A 16,041-nucleotide genomic window follows, 5' to 3' on the forward strand; every position below is an offset into this window, starting at 1 on the left:
CTTCTTGCATAACAAAAGGAGAAAGATTGTATATCATAAAAAAATTTGGCCATAAACTATGCACAAAATCAATCAATCAAAATAAAAGAAAATTATTCCTAAAATATTCATTAAAAGTACATTTGTTTTAAATAAAAGAAACATTACCTTTGGTGATCGTCGAAGCTTCATCGTAGTTGTTTGCACTCGTAGAAAAAGGGTTTGCTCAAAGAGAAAATGAACGAAATGGTTTTGAAGCATATTAAAAAAGGGATAATGATATTTTGATAAATTTTTTTGACAATATTTTAACATCATCTACGTGTCATTTTGTGATTGGTCCATGTTGGTGTTTTTGATTATTATTATTGATTGTGGAGTAAAATATGCTGTCAAATATCATTATCTTGTTATTATTGACACGTAGATGATGTTAAAATGTCAAATATCAAATATCATTATCATTATTGATTGTGGAGTAAAATATGCTGTCAAATATGTTGGTGTTTTGTTTTATTATTGACACGTAGATGATGTTAAAATGTTATAAAAAAATGTTGTCAAATATCATTATCTTTTAAAAAAATATTATGTGGGATCCCCTCTAGTCATAAACTTCAAATCCCTTCACAGTTAACGTTTAATTGGCACGAAAATTGATTTCTCGCTTAAATTTGAATTATTTTAACCCAAATCGAAAAACTTATCAATAAACGTTAAAATGAAATTAACGTTAATTTATTTGACAAACAAACTTCAACAGAAAGTTAAGTAACAATAAACGTTGTATTTCACACTAGTGATTCCAACTTTTACCACTAAATTAACATTATAGCTCCTATATTTTATTTAAATTTTTAATAATTTATTCAAATAAATAATACAAATACCAATAGAACTAGGGGACGTTAGAAACATGATTTCCAATCTCTTTTCATAGTTTTGGAGATCTCATTCTACAAAATTAATTAATTTTAGGAGATGTTATTTTTCGATGGGTAACATATTTTTTGAGGGTTAAAACCGTCGGAAACGAAAAAAATAAATTCCGGTAAAAATCTAATTTTTTGTAGTGTCAAAACACTTCCTCCCAATAAAATAATAAAAACGATTGGGAATAATAGCAAGGGAAGAAAGATTTTTAAATGGATAAACATTTCAGATATTTTCTTTTCTTTTATTGAAACCATGTACTATTTTTTGATCTTTCCAAATATTGGAATAATAGACAATTTTAATTCAAGGTATGAAAATATGCCTTTTAATATATGCTCTGTCACATTTTGTGTAGGAACTGAAAGTTTTTATTTTTCAGGGACTCTGCCATTAATTCAAATATCTCTTTTTTCAACAAACAGTAAACTTTTAACATCGACGGTGATGTTAACCAATGTCTCTTAGGTGGAAAATAAGGACTTTCAACACTATTATAGTATCAACTTCAAAATTAAAAGTTTGAAAGAATCTACTTTCAACATTGATAAAAGTTGAACCTTCAACAATCTCTTATCATTGATTCTTAAACCAATATTTTTGAACAATTGTTACAAGATGTAATAAAGTTAACATAACATAATTAAAACGAAAACCCACATTAGGATGAAATAAGGAAATGATAAATTGAAATTTCAAAATCATAAATATACTTTCAATACATGTAATTAAAACTCATAAATCGTTCGATATATTGATAATAGATAAGCAATTTGAGTTTCACAAAGAACAAAAAGTTCAATCTCTCATCAAAGGAAAGAAGTATTGCCTTTGGTAGTTGGTTTGATGATTATTTTTTTTATTAACTTTTGATCCAATTAAATTCAGCTTCAAAAGTCAAAAAGTCTTCGGATATAATCTTTTTTTTTCCTCCAAATTTCTTAAAGTCATGTCTCTCATTGATTTCAAGTTACATCCAAGCAGGAACAAGTCATTGCCAAAAGTCGAATATATATATTCCTGTCGTTTTCCTCTTACTTTCCTGTGAATTTAATTATAGCACGTCAGTTTTACAGCTACTTTGAAAGTGTATAATTAATTATGAAAATTAAGAAATTAAAAACTAATCTTGAAAAGAGTTTATGGGAGGGGTGAAGAATTTTATGTATAACCAAAAATATTGAAGCACTTCTATAAAATTACATTTAGTAACAAAAAATATGAAAACTCCAATAAACTTTATATAATTATTTCTAAGTCAAGTATATAAAGGTTTTTTTACAATAGGCAAGTTTGATAGGAAAATTTTAGGAATAGGCAAACTTTTAAAATTACAAAAATAAATAAGTTGTATAACTCCTACAAGATTTTAAACAATAAAGTTGTATAATTTTTACATAATTTTTGTTTTTATGTCAATTAATAGGTCCTCAATAACTTCCAATCACATTTAATAAAAGTTGGGCAGAAAAAAAATTGTAATCGAGTTGACTTCATATAATTGAGTCATTATAAGTCCAGATAAAACACATATTGTAATCGAGGTAACCTTATGAAATCCAAAAAGGAAAATGAAGAAACTTGGTGAAGCATGTGAAGCTGTGGTATACGTGTAGAGTTTGATGGAATATATAGAGAAGTTAATAGAATATGTGAAGAGATTGGTTGAGCATGTGATTAGCTTAGTAGAGTTGTTTTATGAAGAAGTCGCTATTTAGAAAAAGAAAAAAAAAATAAGAATAGGCGAATTTTTAGAAAATTATAAGTAGGTCGTGTAGCTCCTACACGATTTTAAACAAAAAAGTTGCTTAATTCTTACATAATTTTTGTTTTTATTTCGGTTAATATGTGATCAATTTGGAATTCGTTAGATCCTCAACAATTTCCAATTATATTTCATGACTAAGTCTGGATGGAACACGTATTGTAATCAAGATGATTTTATGAAAAGTCGCTACTTTAGGAAAAAAAAAAACAAGCTTATGATGATTAATTGACATTGACAATTTAATTTTGCAAAGTGGCAGTACTATGGTAATAGGTTTGAATTCCATTTTCATTGAAACAAAACCTGAATACTTATCCTCTTAGAATCATGTGACTCATCTAATCTTATCTTAAATCTTTTGACACCAGTTCAAGTTCCAGACCATGGATTCCCTTTCACAACCAACACTTGTGGTAGTGATAGCCATAACCATAATTCTTCTCTACAAGAGATGCAGGAAGCAAAAGGGTAGTGAAAAAAGGAAGGGTAGACAACCCCCAGAACCCTCAGGTGCCCTACCCTTGATTGGTCACCTCCACCTATTAGGAGCTCGGACACCCCTCGCTAGGACCTTTGCTGCTTTGGCTGACAAATATGGCCCCATCTTTCAAATCCGTCTAGGGGCATACCCTGCCCTTGTGATCTGCAACCAAGAGGCCATAAAAGAGTGCTTCACCACCCATGATAAGGTCTTGGCCTCACGTCCTAAGAGTAGCCATGGTGTTCTTCTTGGTTACAATTTTGCAGGGTTTGGATTTGCCCCTTATGGCGCCTACTGGATCAAGATCAAAAAGCTCACCATGCTTGAATTGCTCTCTGCTCGCCGCCTCGAATTCCTGAGACATGTTTATGAGTCTGAGATTGATACTTTGGTGAATGATCTTTCGATGTATCTTGGAGGCAAAACTGATGTTAAAGTCACTATAAGTGATTGGATGGAACGCTTGAGCTTCAACATCGTCACAAAGATGATTGCTGGGAAAAGGTATGTTTGGAAAATTCTTTCGTATGTCTTTTTTTTCTTTCTCTTATACCGGTATGAAGATTCTTTTATGCTATAAAGATTCTAACTTCTTCTCACATGTTTGAGCATTTTCATTTTGATTCCAATCCTTTTAAACAGGAGTTATATTATTTTTCTCGTCAATTTCATATAATGATATTTTTATCGTAATTACATGCCACGCGAATAAGAAATAAAATTATTAACATTTAAAATTAACTTATTCAAATTGACATTGAAAATGGAAATTTCTATTTTTACATCAATTTTCTCTTAACACCACCTTTTAATGATAAAATATTATATGTAATAAATAAATATAAAGAAAATAATAATATTCATCAATGTCAATTAAAAAAGTGAACGAAATATCAACATTAAAAAAGTCATCCATAATTTGATTGAAAGATTCCTTTATGTAAATAGGTATGTAAGAGATTATTTGAGATTCCAAGAAAAATTTTAGGTATGTAAATAGGTGTAGATTTTATTTTATTATTTAGTTTTGTAATGTTAAATTAATTTTAGAGTCTATTTCTTAACATAATATTTAAATTATTTAAAAGTTTATCATAGAGAAATATTGTTATTTTTAAGTTTATTATGTCAAATGTAATTAAATTGTTATAAAATCACTCGTAAATATCTAATTTTATTTTCAATATTTGTATATATTAATTTGAATATCTTAAAAGTTTCACATCAAATTTAAATTATACAAAACTAGATCTAAATTTCTCCATACAAATCAATTTTGTAGATTTATATGAAATTTAAATTTTTTTCATAGTAATCAAATTGTAGAATATTGAAAATAGTAATAAGAAGATATAGAAATCACATGGTTAATGTTATTAGTTGAGTTGAAATTTGCACTAAAATATTTGTAGAAAAAAATAAAAAATAAAAATAAAAATTTGGAATTGGCATGTTGGTGAACAGGTATTTCAGTTATTTGGAAGATGTGGACGATGTAGAAGCACATGGTATTGTGAAACTTATAAAGGAGTTCATGCATATATCTGGGGAGTTTGTTCCCTCAGATTTAATTCCAGTTCTTGGATGGTTTGGGGTGCAGGGGAAAGTCCTCAAATCCATGAAACGAATTGCAAGAGATTTGGACACCCTTGTCGGAGGTTGGCTTGAAGAACATAAGAAAATTCATTCCCTCAATAACAAGTCATTGGACAAACATGATTTCATTGATGTAATGCTCTCTGCCATTCAAGATGATCCTCTCTCTCATCATAATCGTGATACTATCATCAAAGCTAATGTTGCGGTAAGCCTTTTATCTTTACTTGTACATTCTGCAAATACTAATTAGGTTTTTTTTCAAGTACAAATTACTATTCATAAGATTTTAAAAATAAATATTATAAATAGATAAATTTATCACATAATGATTAATGTTTCATGTTAGAGTACTTTCTCAAGAAAGAAAAAAAAAAACAAGTAACGGGAAACATATCTTTGAGTGGAATGAAAACATTTTAATGGAGAAAAGACCTGCCCCACTAAAATCCAAAAATGACTAGAAAAGGAATTTAACAAGATAGGTTCTTTCACTTCCATAAATTTCTAACTCCACCCCTCTTATAAAATAATTCCATTTTTATTTTTTTTCTTTCAAATTATACGAAAGTTATTTCCAAAACCTAAAAATTACTTTTTAATAGTATGATTTAAAAATTATTCATTAAAAAAATGTTTTTAAGTTACATCATTTAAAAGTTAAAAATAGATTTCCTTGTAGTTTGGAAGTCAAATATTTTTTTATTATAAATTTTAAAAATTAATTTTTCTTAATCTTGCAATTTTTTATATCATTTTTTAACTTTCAGATTAAATAAATATCTTTCAGATAATTTAAGTCGAAAATTCTATTTTGAAAAAAATAACTTAACTTTTAATTGAATAATCTAAAAATCATTTTTAAATTCAGAATACAAAATCCAAAAGGGACAAAAGTAGATTTTTTTTTATATGGAAGAGGGACTTTATGGAGTTGAAAAAAGAAAGTGCCCTTTGACAAACAAGTAAAGGAGCTGGTCCACCAGCCCATTAACCTGTTATTATTTTCTTCAAAAATATGTTACTTGTATAAAATATTAACATTAAAATAATATATTATATTACTTAAACAGTATAGTTTAAATTAAAAATCCTAAGCAATTAAGTTTTAATTATTAGATAGAGTGAAATAATTGAAGATGTAAAAATAATAATTCTATATTGAGTTGTATTAATAAAAATGTTGAATAATATTTGTACTGAGGAAGTGAATTTGCATACTTAGAGTCTGATGTTAGCGGGATCAGACACGACATCAACCACGATGACATGGATACTGACGATGCTGCTGAAGAATCCAGAGGTTTTGAAGCGAGCACAGGAAGAGATTGAAGATGAAGTTGGAAGCGAGAGAAAGGTGGAAGCAAGTGACATTAAAAACCTCTTTTATCTGCAAGCAATCGTGAAGGAAACTCTGAGGCTATACCCTCCGGGACCTCTGCTGGTGCCCCACGAGGCTAGCCAAGACTGCAACATTCAAGGGTACCACGTACCCAAAGGCACACGTGTGTTTGCGAACGTGTGGAAGCTTCATAGAGATCCGAGTGTCTGGTCAGAGGCTGAGAAGTTTTCACCAGAGAGGTTTCTGAATGAGAATGGAGAAGTGGTCGATGAAGGTCACCAGCATTTTGAGTATTTGCCTTTTGGGTCAGGGAGAAGGGCTTGTCCTGGTTCAACTTTTGCTACACAGGTTATTCTCATCACCATTGCTCGTTTGCTTCATGCTTTTCGTTTCGATGTGCCTGTCGATGAACCTGTTGATTTGGAAGAAGGCTTGGGCATCACCTTGCCCAAGATCAACCCTTTGCAGATTCTCTTGAGCTCAAGGTTACCAAATCACTTTTATAACACACACAAATTCTAGACAGACAACATCTGCAATATCAACCTTCATATAAACCCATAGTTGTAGTATATATAAAAAAATTACTATATATATAAATGTACTATGTCTTACTCCCTTGAGCAAAATTGATGACTTGTTTATATGAAAAACTCTTATTTTTTTCTTTCAATGTTAGTGTGTACTTCAGTTGTCCACTGAGATTTAATATTGTTCATATCTAACATATTTGTGTCAAAAGTAGTATCACTTTGCTTCTTTTAACAACTACCTATTCTAAATAATTTCTTCTGGTAATAAAAAGATGCATCAGGAATTCATAATAGAAAACGGGTGTGGTGATTCATATTTGTTGGGATGGCTATATTAATTCTGAAACCCAAAATCATGCATGCCTTGACTTTCTCCTCAAGTTTCAAAAGCTCTCCATTGTAATCTTTTTAGGACATAAATTTGGCTTGCATCCATGATGACTAAACTATTAAACAAAGCACAAATAGTTGGGAATCATAAATCATCACTTTTATCTAAGCTCGTTCATTTTTGCAATTTTCTGTCTTAGATAGTGTTTTATCTACATATGCTTTCATCCAAACCAATGATAGTAATGTATGGAAATCATAAATCATTCATGGCACATATAACATATAACTTATTCTTAGTGACATCATCATATGCCTAAATGTTATGATAAACATAAAACACTAGAATTAGGAAAATACTGAAAGATGAAAGTATTGATCTAAGCACCTACACAGACTCCTGAACTACATGAATAAGTGTTCCCTCATAATTAGTAAAAAGACAAACAACAAAGGGGAGTTGCGATTAGACCTGTCAAATAAGCCCCCATGATAGGGCTTGGCCCTAGCCCACATGGGTTGGGGCCAAAAAAGCCCTTTATTTAAAAAGCCCACAGGGCTAAATACCCCCAAAGTCCTATGGGTCAGGGCCAGCCCATGGGCCTTCCTTTTTACAAAATTTTATGTACAAAATTTTATGTAGAGAAAAAAATGCTGGAATCAACAGGAATCTAGAAAGCACTGCAATGAGTAAAATAAGATTGCTGTAATAGTTTCAAGTCTTTCAGCTTACTGTAATATACTTCCTGGAGCTTAGTTTATTAATTTCTTTAACAGCTGTTTATAAATGTTACATTACTGTAATATTTTACTATGGACAACTTGGGGATGTAAAATGCGTATAGAATTATGCAGAAAAACTAAAAAACGGTAGAGATTGCAAGAAATAGCAATGCAAAATGAGGAAATAATCAATCTTGTGTCAAAGAACAACAATCTTAAGAGTTAATGGATGACAACCAAATCTACAATGCTGTATAAAATTGCCATAATGCAAAAACAAGTGAGTAAAACTGATATGTGGCAATGTCCATTAGTGAATAAGAGTAACATACTAGTCCCTTTCCGAAGACCATTCTTTGAATTCTCAAAACCCACTTTGGTGACAAGTCTCAAACCAGAAGCTAGAGCTCCTAAGGCAGCCAAACCAGCAAAGAAAGACTGTAAAGCATTCAATTGTAGAATTAGTCTAACTAGTAAAAACAAGACTACTATTTAGAAGACAGGGGCCATAAGCTCAAAAATTACACAGTAAAAGCAAATTAAAGAAAGAAAAAAACAAGATGATCAGATAAATTCATATATGTTAGAGTCAACAAAGGAAAGCTTACAATTCAACAAGTATTATTATTTGGAATACACTTTCAATTCAACAAGTATTAACCAAAATATAGAACAGACAACACTTTCAATTCAACAAGTATTATTATTTTTATTTAGAACATCATGGATAGAAAAAAGTGCTTAATTGGTAAACTATAGTGCAACATAAAGAGCATGATAGAGGGGAAAATAAATTTGGAAAAGATAACTGCACCCAACTGATCCAACATGTTTATCTTATAAGCTATAGAAACCATTCACCCAACTTATGAGTCTTCCAACCAGGTCTGGTGCACGTGCACCAAATTGAACGAATACGAATCCTGAAACTCAAATTTCATTCTTCGCAGCAAAAGGATGAAAGATATCACATGAAAACTATAATAGTTGATGCATTAAAACATACCCTATTGCTCAGTATTGAGGTGGAGGCACAAGCTTTCCGCTCTTCACCTGCAATGTTGGCAAGTTAGCAGTAAGTAAAAAGGCCAAAATATGCAATGCAAAATTTCAAAAACAACCACCTCATTCCATCATTTTTCACCAATCCAAACATAGAAATGAACATCACAAGCAATTAAGCTGAACCAAAACTCAAAGAAACAACAATAAATTCTATGTTCAAAGAAACAATAATTAAAATAATTAATAATTAGAAAGTAAATTAAGCTATGGTGTCACCGAGTCTACCTGTGATCACTTTCACTGCCCACAATGTTGAAGACTTTCAACATCTTCTAAAAGTTTAGACTCATCAATTCCCTCATGACCAAAAATATCTTCAACAATTTCATCTATCACAAGCAATTGAAATACAATCAAACAACTAGTTTATAATCAATAATTTAATGTAAAGTAATTTTTAAAATAATAACATATACACTTACCACTAGGATTTTCAGAAAATCCATATAGCCAATTTTGAGTACAAATCAACATTTGCACATGCTCAGGAAGAATGGAGCTTCTATATTTCGAAAGTACACGTCCACCTTTACTAAAAGCTGACTCTGATGCCACTGTAGTAATAGGAATACTAAACACATCTCGAGCCATTATAGACAATATGGCAAACTTTTTCTCATTAGTCTTCCAATATTTGAGCACATCAAAATCTTCACTGTCTTCATCATCATCTATTGTTGGTTCATCTAAATAAACATCTATCTCGTTCTTTCCAATGATAGATTTTGACTCATTCTGATACATTTTAAAATCCTACAATGCATTACATATTAATTATCAAAACAAAACTAGAAAATTTGGAAAAAAAATTGAACACTAGATATAAAACGCTTACCGAAATAATCCTTGATCTCTTAAACTTTTTCCCTTCAGTATTGGACTGAGACATCAAGATGGATTCAGTAGGTGATTGGGAAAGAGAAACACTAGAGGTAGAAAAGTTCTTTACATATTCTTTAAATAACCTCTTGAACTTCTCTAACACTTTCTTTGTTTTCTCTGCATAGGTTAGAGGATCCAATTTTTTATAACAATATGTTATAAAATCAACCTTTAGTCGTGGATCAAGAATAGCTCCAAAAGCTAACCCAATACTATACTCCTTCCAATACTTTTGAAACTTTTGTTTCATATTACAAGCCATGTCCTTTAAGATGACATTTTCATTCAACAAATTTTCTTCAATGATGAGCTGAATTTTCCAAATTTGCATAAAATACAAGTTTGAAGTGGGATAAGATGAACCAGACATCATGTTTGTAATCTCATAAAATGGTTCTAAGAATTGACATATTTTCTCTCCCCTATCCCATTCCTCAGAAGATGGAAAATTTTTATAATTTCTATCAACCACTTTGAGAATTTCAAAAGCTTCCTTATATTTGATTGCACTTTCAAGCATTAAATAGGTTGAATTCCATCTTGTAGTCACATCTAATCTCAAACCCATGCTCATATTTTTGCCAGCATCACTAACACATTCTTTGAATTTGAGAGTTCTTCCATCTGATGATTTAACATACTTAATACTCTCTCTAATACTATGGAGTGCTTTGTCAATCACCTTTAAACCATCTTGAACTATCAAATTAAGAGTATGAGCACAACATCGTACATGGAAAAACTCACCATCACATAATAAATTTCTATGAACACAAAGATGGCTTTTCAGAATGTCTTGCAAATTAGTATTGGCAGAAGCATTGTCTAGGGTAATTGAGAAAATTTTCTTATCAATACCCCATTGCTTTAGGCAATCAAACACAACACTTTCTAGTTCAACACCTGTATGTGGTGGTTTCATTCGACAGAAGTTAAGAATCTTACTTGTCAATTTCCAGTTTTCATCAACAAAGTGTGCAGTTAGGCAAATATATCCCTCAGAAGTAATTGCAGTCCAAACATCAGAGGTTAAACAAATTCTATTAGGAATCCTAGACATGATTTGCTTAACTTTATCCTTTTGTTCAATGTATTCCTTTTCCACATCTGATACAATAGTGTTCCTACATTTCATGTCAACATTAGGATTAATGTATTTTATCCACTCTCTGATTCCTTCATATTCAACAAAATTATAAGGAAGGCTATGTTTAATTATGGCTCTTGCAAGTAACTTCCGATGAATCTTTTGATTGATTTTTCGTGTCCCAAACTTTCCTTCTTGATTCAAATCCACACCTAAGTTTGCAATACTTCTACATACATGGACATGTCGACTTAAATGTGAAGTTCCATAATTGTTTTTAGTAACTGGGTTTTTTCCAACTTTGTAGCTATTACCACAATACTTACATGCAGCCTTTTCAATTCCATCCTCATCTTTTCCTATTTTTGTGAAAAAATTCCAAACATTTGAGATTTCCTTTTTATTGGTGGTAGCACTCTCAGATGGACCAGGAGTTTCAGATGCAAGATCATCAACCAAAATCAAAGGGTTACTCTTATGGTGGTCCATATTTAAAAGCTATTGCACACAACTGCATAAATAAATGAAGAAATATTTTTAATAGGTCTTCAATAAAGATAGCAGGAAAACTGCTTTTGAAAAGGGAAAGACGTAACCCAGAAAACAACTCGTTAAACTTAAAAACGATTCGTCAAACTATAAAACTATTCTTCAGTTTGTCCAATATGTATCTGCTCTTATTTCAGCAGCTATTGGAGGTGTGTATATATTCTACTTGTTTCTTGATCTATTGGTAGCTACTTTAACTATTGGTTTTGGGCAAGTTCATTTCATTGCATCTTCTTTTCAAGGGATAGATGAACTAAAAGAGACAAAAAAAGAGGCATCAATTGGGTCTAAGACTCTTGAAGCAACTATTGAAAAGACCTTATGCATCAATGACGGGAAGAGGGAGTGTACCCTCTGATATAACAATTGATGGAGATATGTATAATGTGTATAATTTTTATAAAGGTATCTATCTATCTATATAACACTTTTCTAACTAACTACATTTCTTCCCATTTTGTCAAAACTATCTTAATCTCCCTTATCACACCCATCTTAATCACACTTACCATTTATTGTAGAGTTAAATGTTACAGAAATAAAACAAAAATCAAATCTAGATAATATTTCCAGATAAATAAACTCATTTCATTTTAAAGTGTATCATCAGTGTGTAATGAGAGGGACAAAAATAATCATCCATGAGTTCAAATGTCAAAGGCAATGACTGTGTTGGTATTCAATTGCAGTCTCAAATACAAGATAGTTCGGAATAACTAAGATTGAAAAACATACACGATCATTTAAATGAGGGACACAGATGATGAGAAACAAGAGCATTTAAAGGATTTATATATACATATAAAACATAAACGAAAGAAAAATCATATAAGCATGCCAGAAAAAAAAAACAGTTGTGGAATTGATGCTGTCATCTTATTTAAAACGCATAAAACAGAATACAGAAACATATATTCCACCCATTTACTTACCTTTAAATTGAAATCAAATATTGGAGAAGTACAATGTCGTTTGACAAAGCTGATTTGAAGTCTTCAAACGTCCAGGTTGAGACTAAGGTGATCTGAGATACATGATAAATCATATCCATCAAAAGGGGCGTGAGAAATGAATCATGGCTACCAATGAAGTGGAAAACCAAAAATCGACAAAAATAAAACAGAAAAAAAAAGAAGATTTACCGGAAGTGAAATCTGGAGGCGGTGATGTTGCGGTGATGAGATTCGGCGAGGTCTCAGCGGAAGAGAGCGTATATGTTCCAGTGATGAGATTCGTGAAGTTTTGGATCTTGGTAGGCTGAGAAGAAGAATGTCGAACTGTTTCAGTGAAAACGATAAAAGAAAGAGTACTTTGATTGAAAAAGGGGGCTCAACCCACCGTGAAGACGTCCCAACCCATTTTAGTCAGGGCTTTTGGGGGCTGGGGCTTTCAGAAAGCCCCCTGTTAAGTGGGCTACTAAAATGGGGCCTAATTCTAAATAGGGCCAGGGCTGACCCATGGGTGGTGGATTAAAATGACACCTCTAGTTGCGATTAAAGAATAAATAGAAAACATAAGTGTAGTCTGAGTCTCTGTCTAATGTGAATGCCTATGTTTAATGTGTTCAAATATCTAATTTTATGTGTTTACATCAGTTACTTTTATATATATATATATATATATATATGCTCTGATTATCTATTATATACTCTCAAACTTCATATAATCATAAGCTTATTATTGTTGTAAGAAGAGAGAAAACTTTAAGTTTGTTAGATTAAATTCTATTATATACACATCATCTCTGCAAGAGTAATCCTCTAAGGACTTGTAAGCGATTTGACTAATTGCAAATTTTAAAGAGAATTCAAACAATTAACACTTGACTCGGTGGGGTTAAATGGTAGCTAGACAGGTTTGTCTAGTGGAAACGAGGAGTAGGTGAAATTCAACTAGACAATGTGTCGGGAAGATACCGAGAGTGTCTAGGGATACCAAAAGTAGTGAAGAATAATGCACAACCAGGAGTGAGTGAAACTCGGTTTTAGTCAGAATAATGGGGGTTATTGGGATTGACTAGGTGATACCATTAGTGGTGCAAATACTCAGTTATAATCTTAAATTGAAGATTATAGTGGAACTCTCTAAAAGGTTTTAGAGGAGAACTAGATGTAGCTGGGTGGAGTGAACTAGTATAAAATAACTATGTGTTTATTACTTTAGTCTTGCTAAACATTTTCCTTACAAACTCTATAGTAGTTTCTTATTATCTCAATCATTTATAAGAGCTTTTGTCACCAAAATCTATTTTCCATTAAGAGTTATCTTTCTCAAAACACTATAACGGATTTAACTTTATGATTGAAAAATATTTATTTGAGAACTTATAATTTGAGCAGAACTTTCCAAGTCAAGTGTTTAACAACTTATATATATTGTTTAGTCATTGACAAGATTGTTAAACTACTCTTTTATAGAAAATTTTTCCTATTCAACTCCCTTTTTAGTGTTTTTCAAGTATTTCAAATATATGTCCCGTGTTGCAAACGTAGCACGTCCTTCCTTCCCTCTTAACATCCGAGAGCTTGGGACAATTTTTCCTAATATGATCTTTACCACACTCAAAACACTTTAGGGTCCCTTGTATAAATTGTTGCGGCCTCTCATACGGCTTCTTTTGATGCTTTCCTCCTGAGTAGTTTCCTCTCTAAGTCTTTATCACTTGCCCTACCTCCTCCTTCATCTGTTCTGCCACCTTGTTCTGCTCGACCATCTCTAGGAACTCTCTGCCCCTCAAGTGGACAATCACTTTCAGTAGGTTGTGACAAAATCCCCTCTCAAACTTTCTACACTTCTATTCCTTTCTCACGTTCTAGGTGTAGAATCGAGCCAGATACTCAAACTGCTCCTTATAAGACTACATAGAGTTTCTCCCTTGCTGTAAGGTTAAGAATTATGCTTCCTACTCAAAATTGACACTGACGAGAAAATATCTTTCCAAGAATCTTGCTATGAAGTTCTCCCAGCTGATGGGTTCCCCTCGAGCATCCATCTCTTGTCTCATACCTCGTAACCAGTACTTAGTTCCCCAAGCTAGCATGTAAGTAGCAAAGACCAGCTTCTGCCCCTTAGAACATTCAATCACTTCGAAAATCTGCTAATCTCTACAAATTTAGTCGTCGGCCTCGTCTAGTGTAGCCTTCCTATTGAACTTGGTAGGATTGTGGCGCAACTAGTCATTCACAACCACCCTTGGGTGCTGGTTCGGCATGTCGCCTTTGTAGAACCTGTGTCATTTGTCGAATGGCCTGCACAAGCTCTTCCGTAGCGTTGATAGGAATCCTTGCCCTTCGCAACATCTTATTATTTATAAGATAAGCAGATAAGACAACTAATCACACAAAATATCAGAATCACACAACAAAGCTAGCCGAGTTCACTCCCTAAAAGTCTCAAAAGTTTTTTTTTTCAAAAAATAGGCTCTGACACCAAAATGTAACACCCCTACTCGGATGCCACTGGTAATAAAATAATGATCCTCATTTTCAGTAAAACATAGAAAATTATATAAAATGATTCTTGTCATTTAATCAAAATCCTTTATAAATTTGTAAACAAAACACAGAAGCAAAACCATAATTTAATTGAGTTTCAAGTAGCACAAAGTAAACCAAAAATTTCCTTTACAAAATAATAAAGCCAAGTATGACTGAATAATAAAATAGAAATCCCAAATAGTATTTCCCGCGCCTCTCGTTGATATGCTCTATTGTAGTTATATTTGTAACAGCATCTATCCCCGTAGAACTACGATCATCGTAAGTGGAAACCACAACCATAATATGCAACAGTGAACAACCAAAATAATCATCATAAAACATGAAATAACGTATAAGATCAGTAATCAAATTTGCTCAAACATATAAACTAAAATTCAAAGATTAATAGTTATATATTCCTAAACACAAAAGTTTCCCTTACCTCAAAGGAAGAGCCCTAGCTCACAAAGACCCCACAAAATACACCAATCCTTAAGCAACTCTCATAAAAGACCCAAATTAATGATCTGATTGTACTCTCATGACCACCAAAAAATACTTAAGGACGGATGCAATCCCCTCATAGGATACATGCAAGAAAAACAAGAATTGGATCAAGAAAAGATAAAAAAAAAGGAAAACTTACTCTATTTACAATTCTAATCGAACAATCTTATAGTTCTCTACACTAAAACTCTTATGATGTGATCGAATCTTCAAAGAGTTAAAAGGATTTAATAATCTTAGAGAGAAGAAAGATGAGTTTTAGAGAATAGACGATAAAGGTTTTTATAAAATGAAATTCATTTAAATAAATTTTATTTATAATTTTAACTTTTTAATAATATAATACATGAGTGTAATTTATAAAGCATTTTTATACTCTTAATAAATTTTCTAAGATTTCATATTAATTTAAAATTAATTAATTTCTTTAAATATGATTAATTTATTAACTTAATCAATTGTTAGAAAAGTTATTAATAATAAAATTTTGAAATTTAATTAATAAATTTTAATTAATGATGTAAGTTAATGTTATGAATATGAATTTAATATTGAAATTAATAATGTGCTAATATATTCTTGATAATTAAAAATTATTAAAAACGATATTTATTATGAAAATAAATTTAATTTTCTTATTATATCTTTCATTAGTTTAATTAAGTTTTATATTCATCGTATATTTGAATATTTTAAATTAAATCCCTAACACTTTTTTTTATTTGAAGTAATAAAAGTTATTTATCTTCATAGGTTGTAATTTTTTTTATATAAATTATCACTAGGT

At 31.3% G+C, this 16,041-nt stretch overlaps 1 protein-coding gene across 1 annotated transcript; it reads left to right on the top strand.

Moving 5' to 3' along the window:
* Positions 1 to 2,892: 2,892 nt before the first annotated feature.
* Positions 2,893 to 6,801, top strand: LOC148190706 (cytochrome P450 CYP82J17-like). Its single transcript, XM_088101429.1, has 3 exons — positions 2,893 to 3,665; positions 4,626 to 4,965; positions 5,983 to 6,801. The coding sequence occupies exons 1-3, from the start codon at positions 3,064 to 3,066 to the stop codon at positions 6,619 to 6,621; spliced, it is 1,581 nt and encodes a 526-aa protein (XP_087957555.1). The 5' UTR covers positions 2,893 to 3,063; the 3' UTR covers positions 6,622 to 6,801.
* The last annotated feature ends 9,240 nt before the right edge of the window (positions 6,802 to 16,041 follow it).

This window comes from Vigna umbellata, chromosome 11, assembly GCF_029865625.1.
Source record: "Vigna umbellata cultivar VRB3 chromosome 11, Vumbellata_1.0, whole genome shotgun sequence".
In the NCBI taxonomy this organism is placed as follows: Eukaryota; Viridiplantae; Streptophyta; class Magnoliopsida; order Fabales; family Fabaceae; genus Vigna; species Vigna umbellata.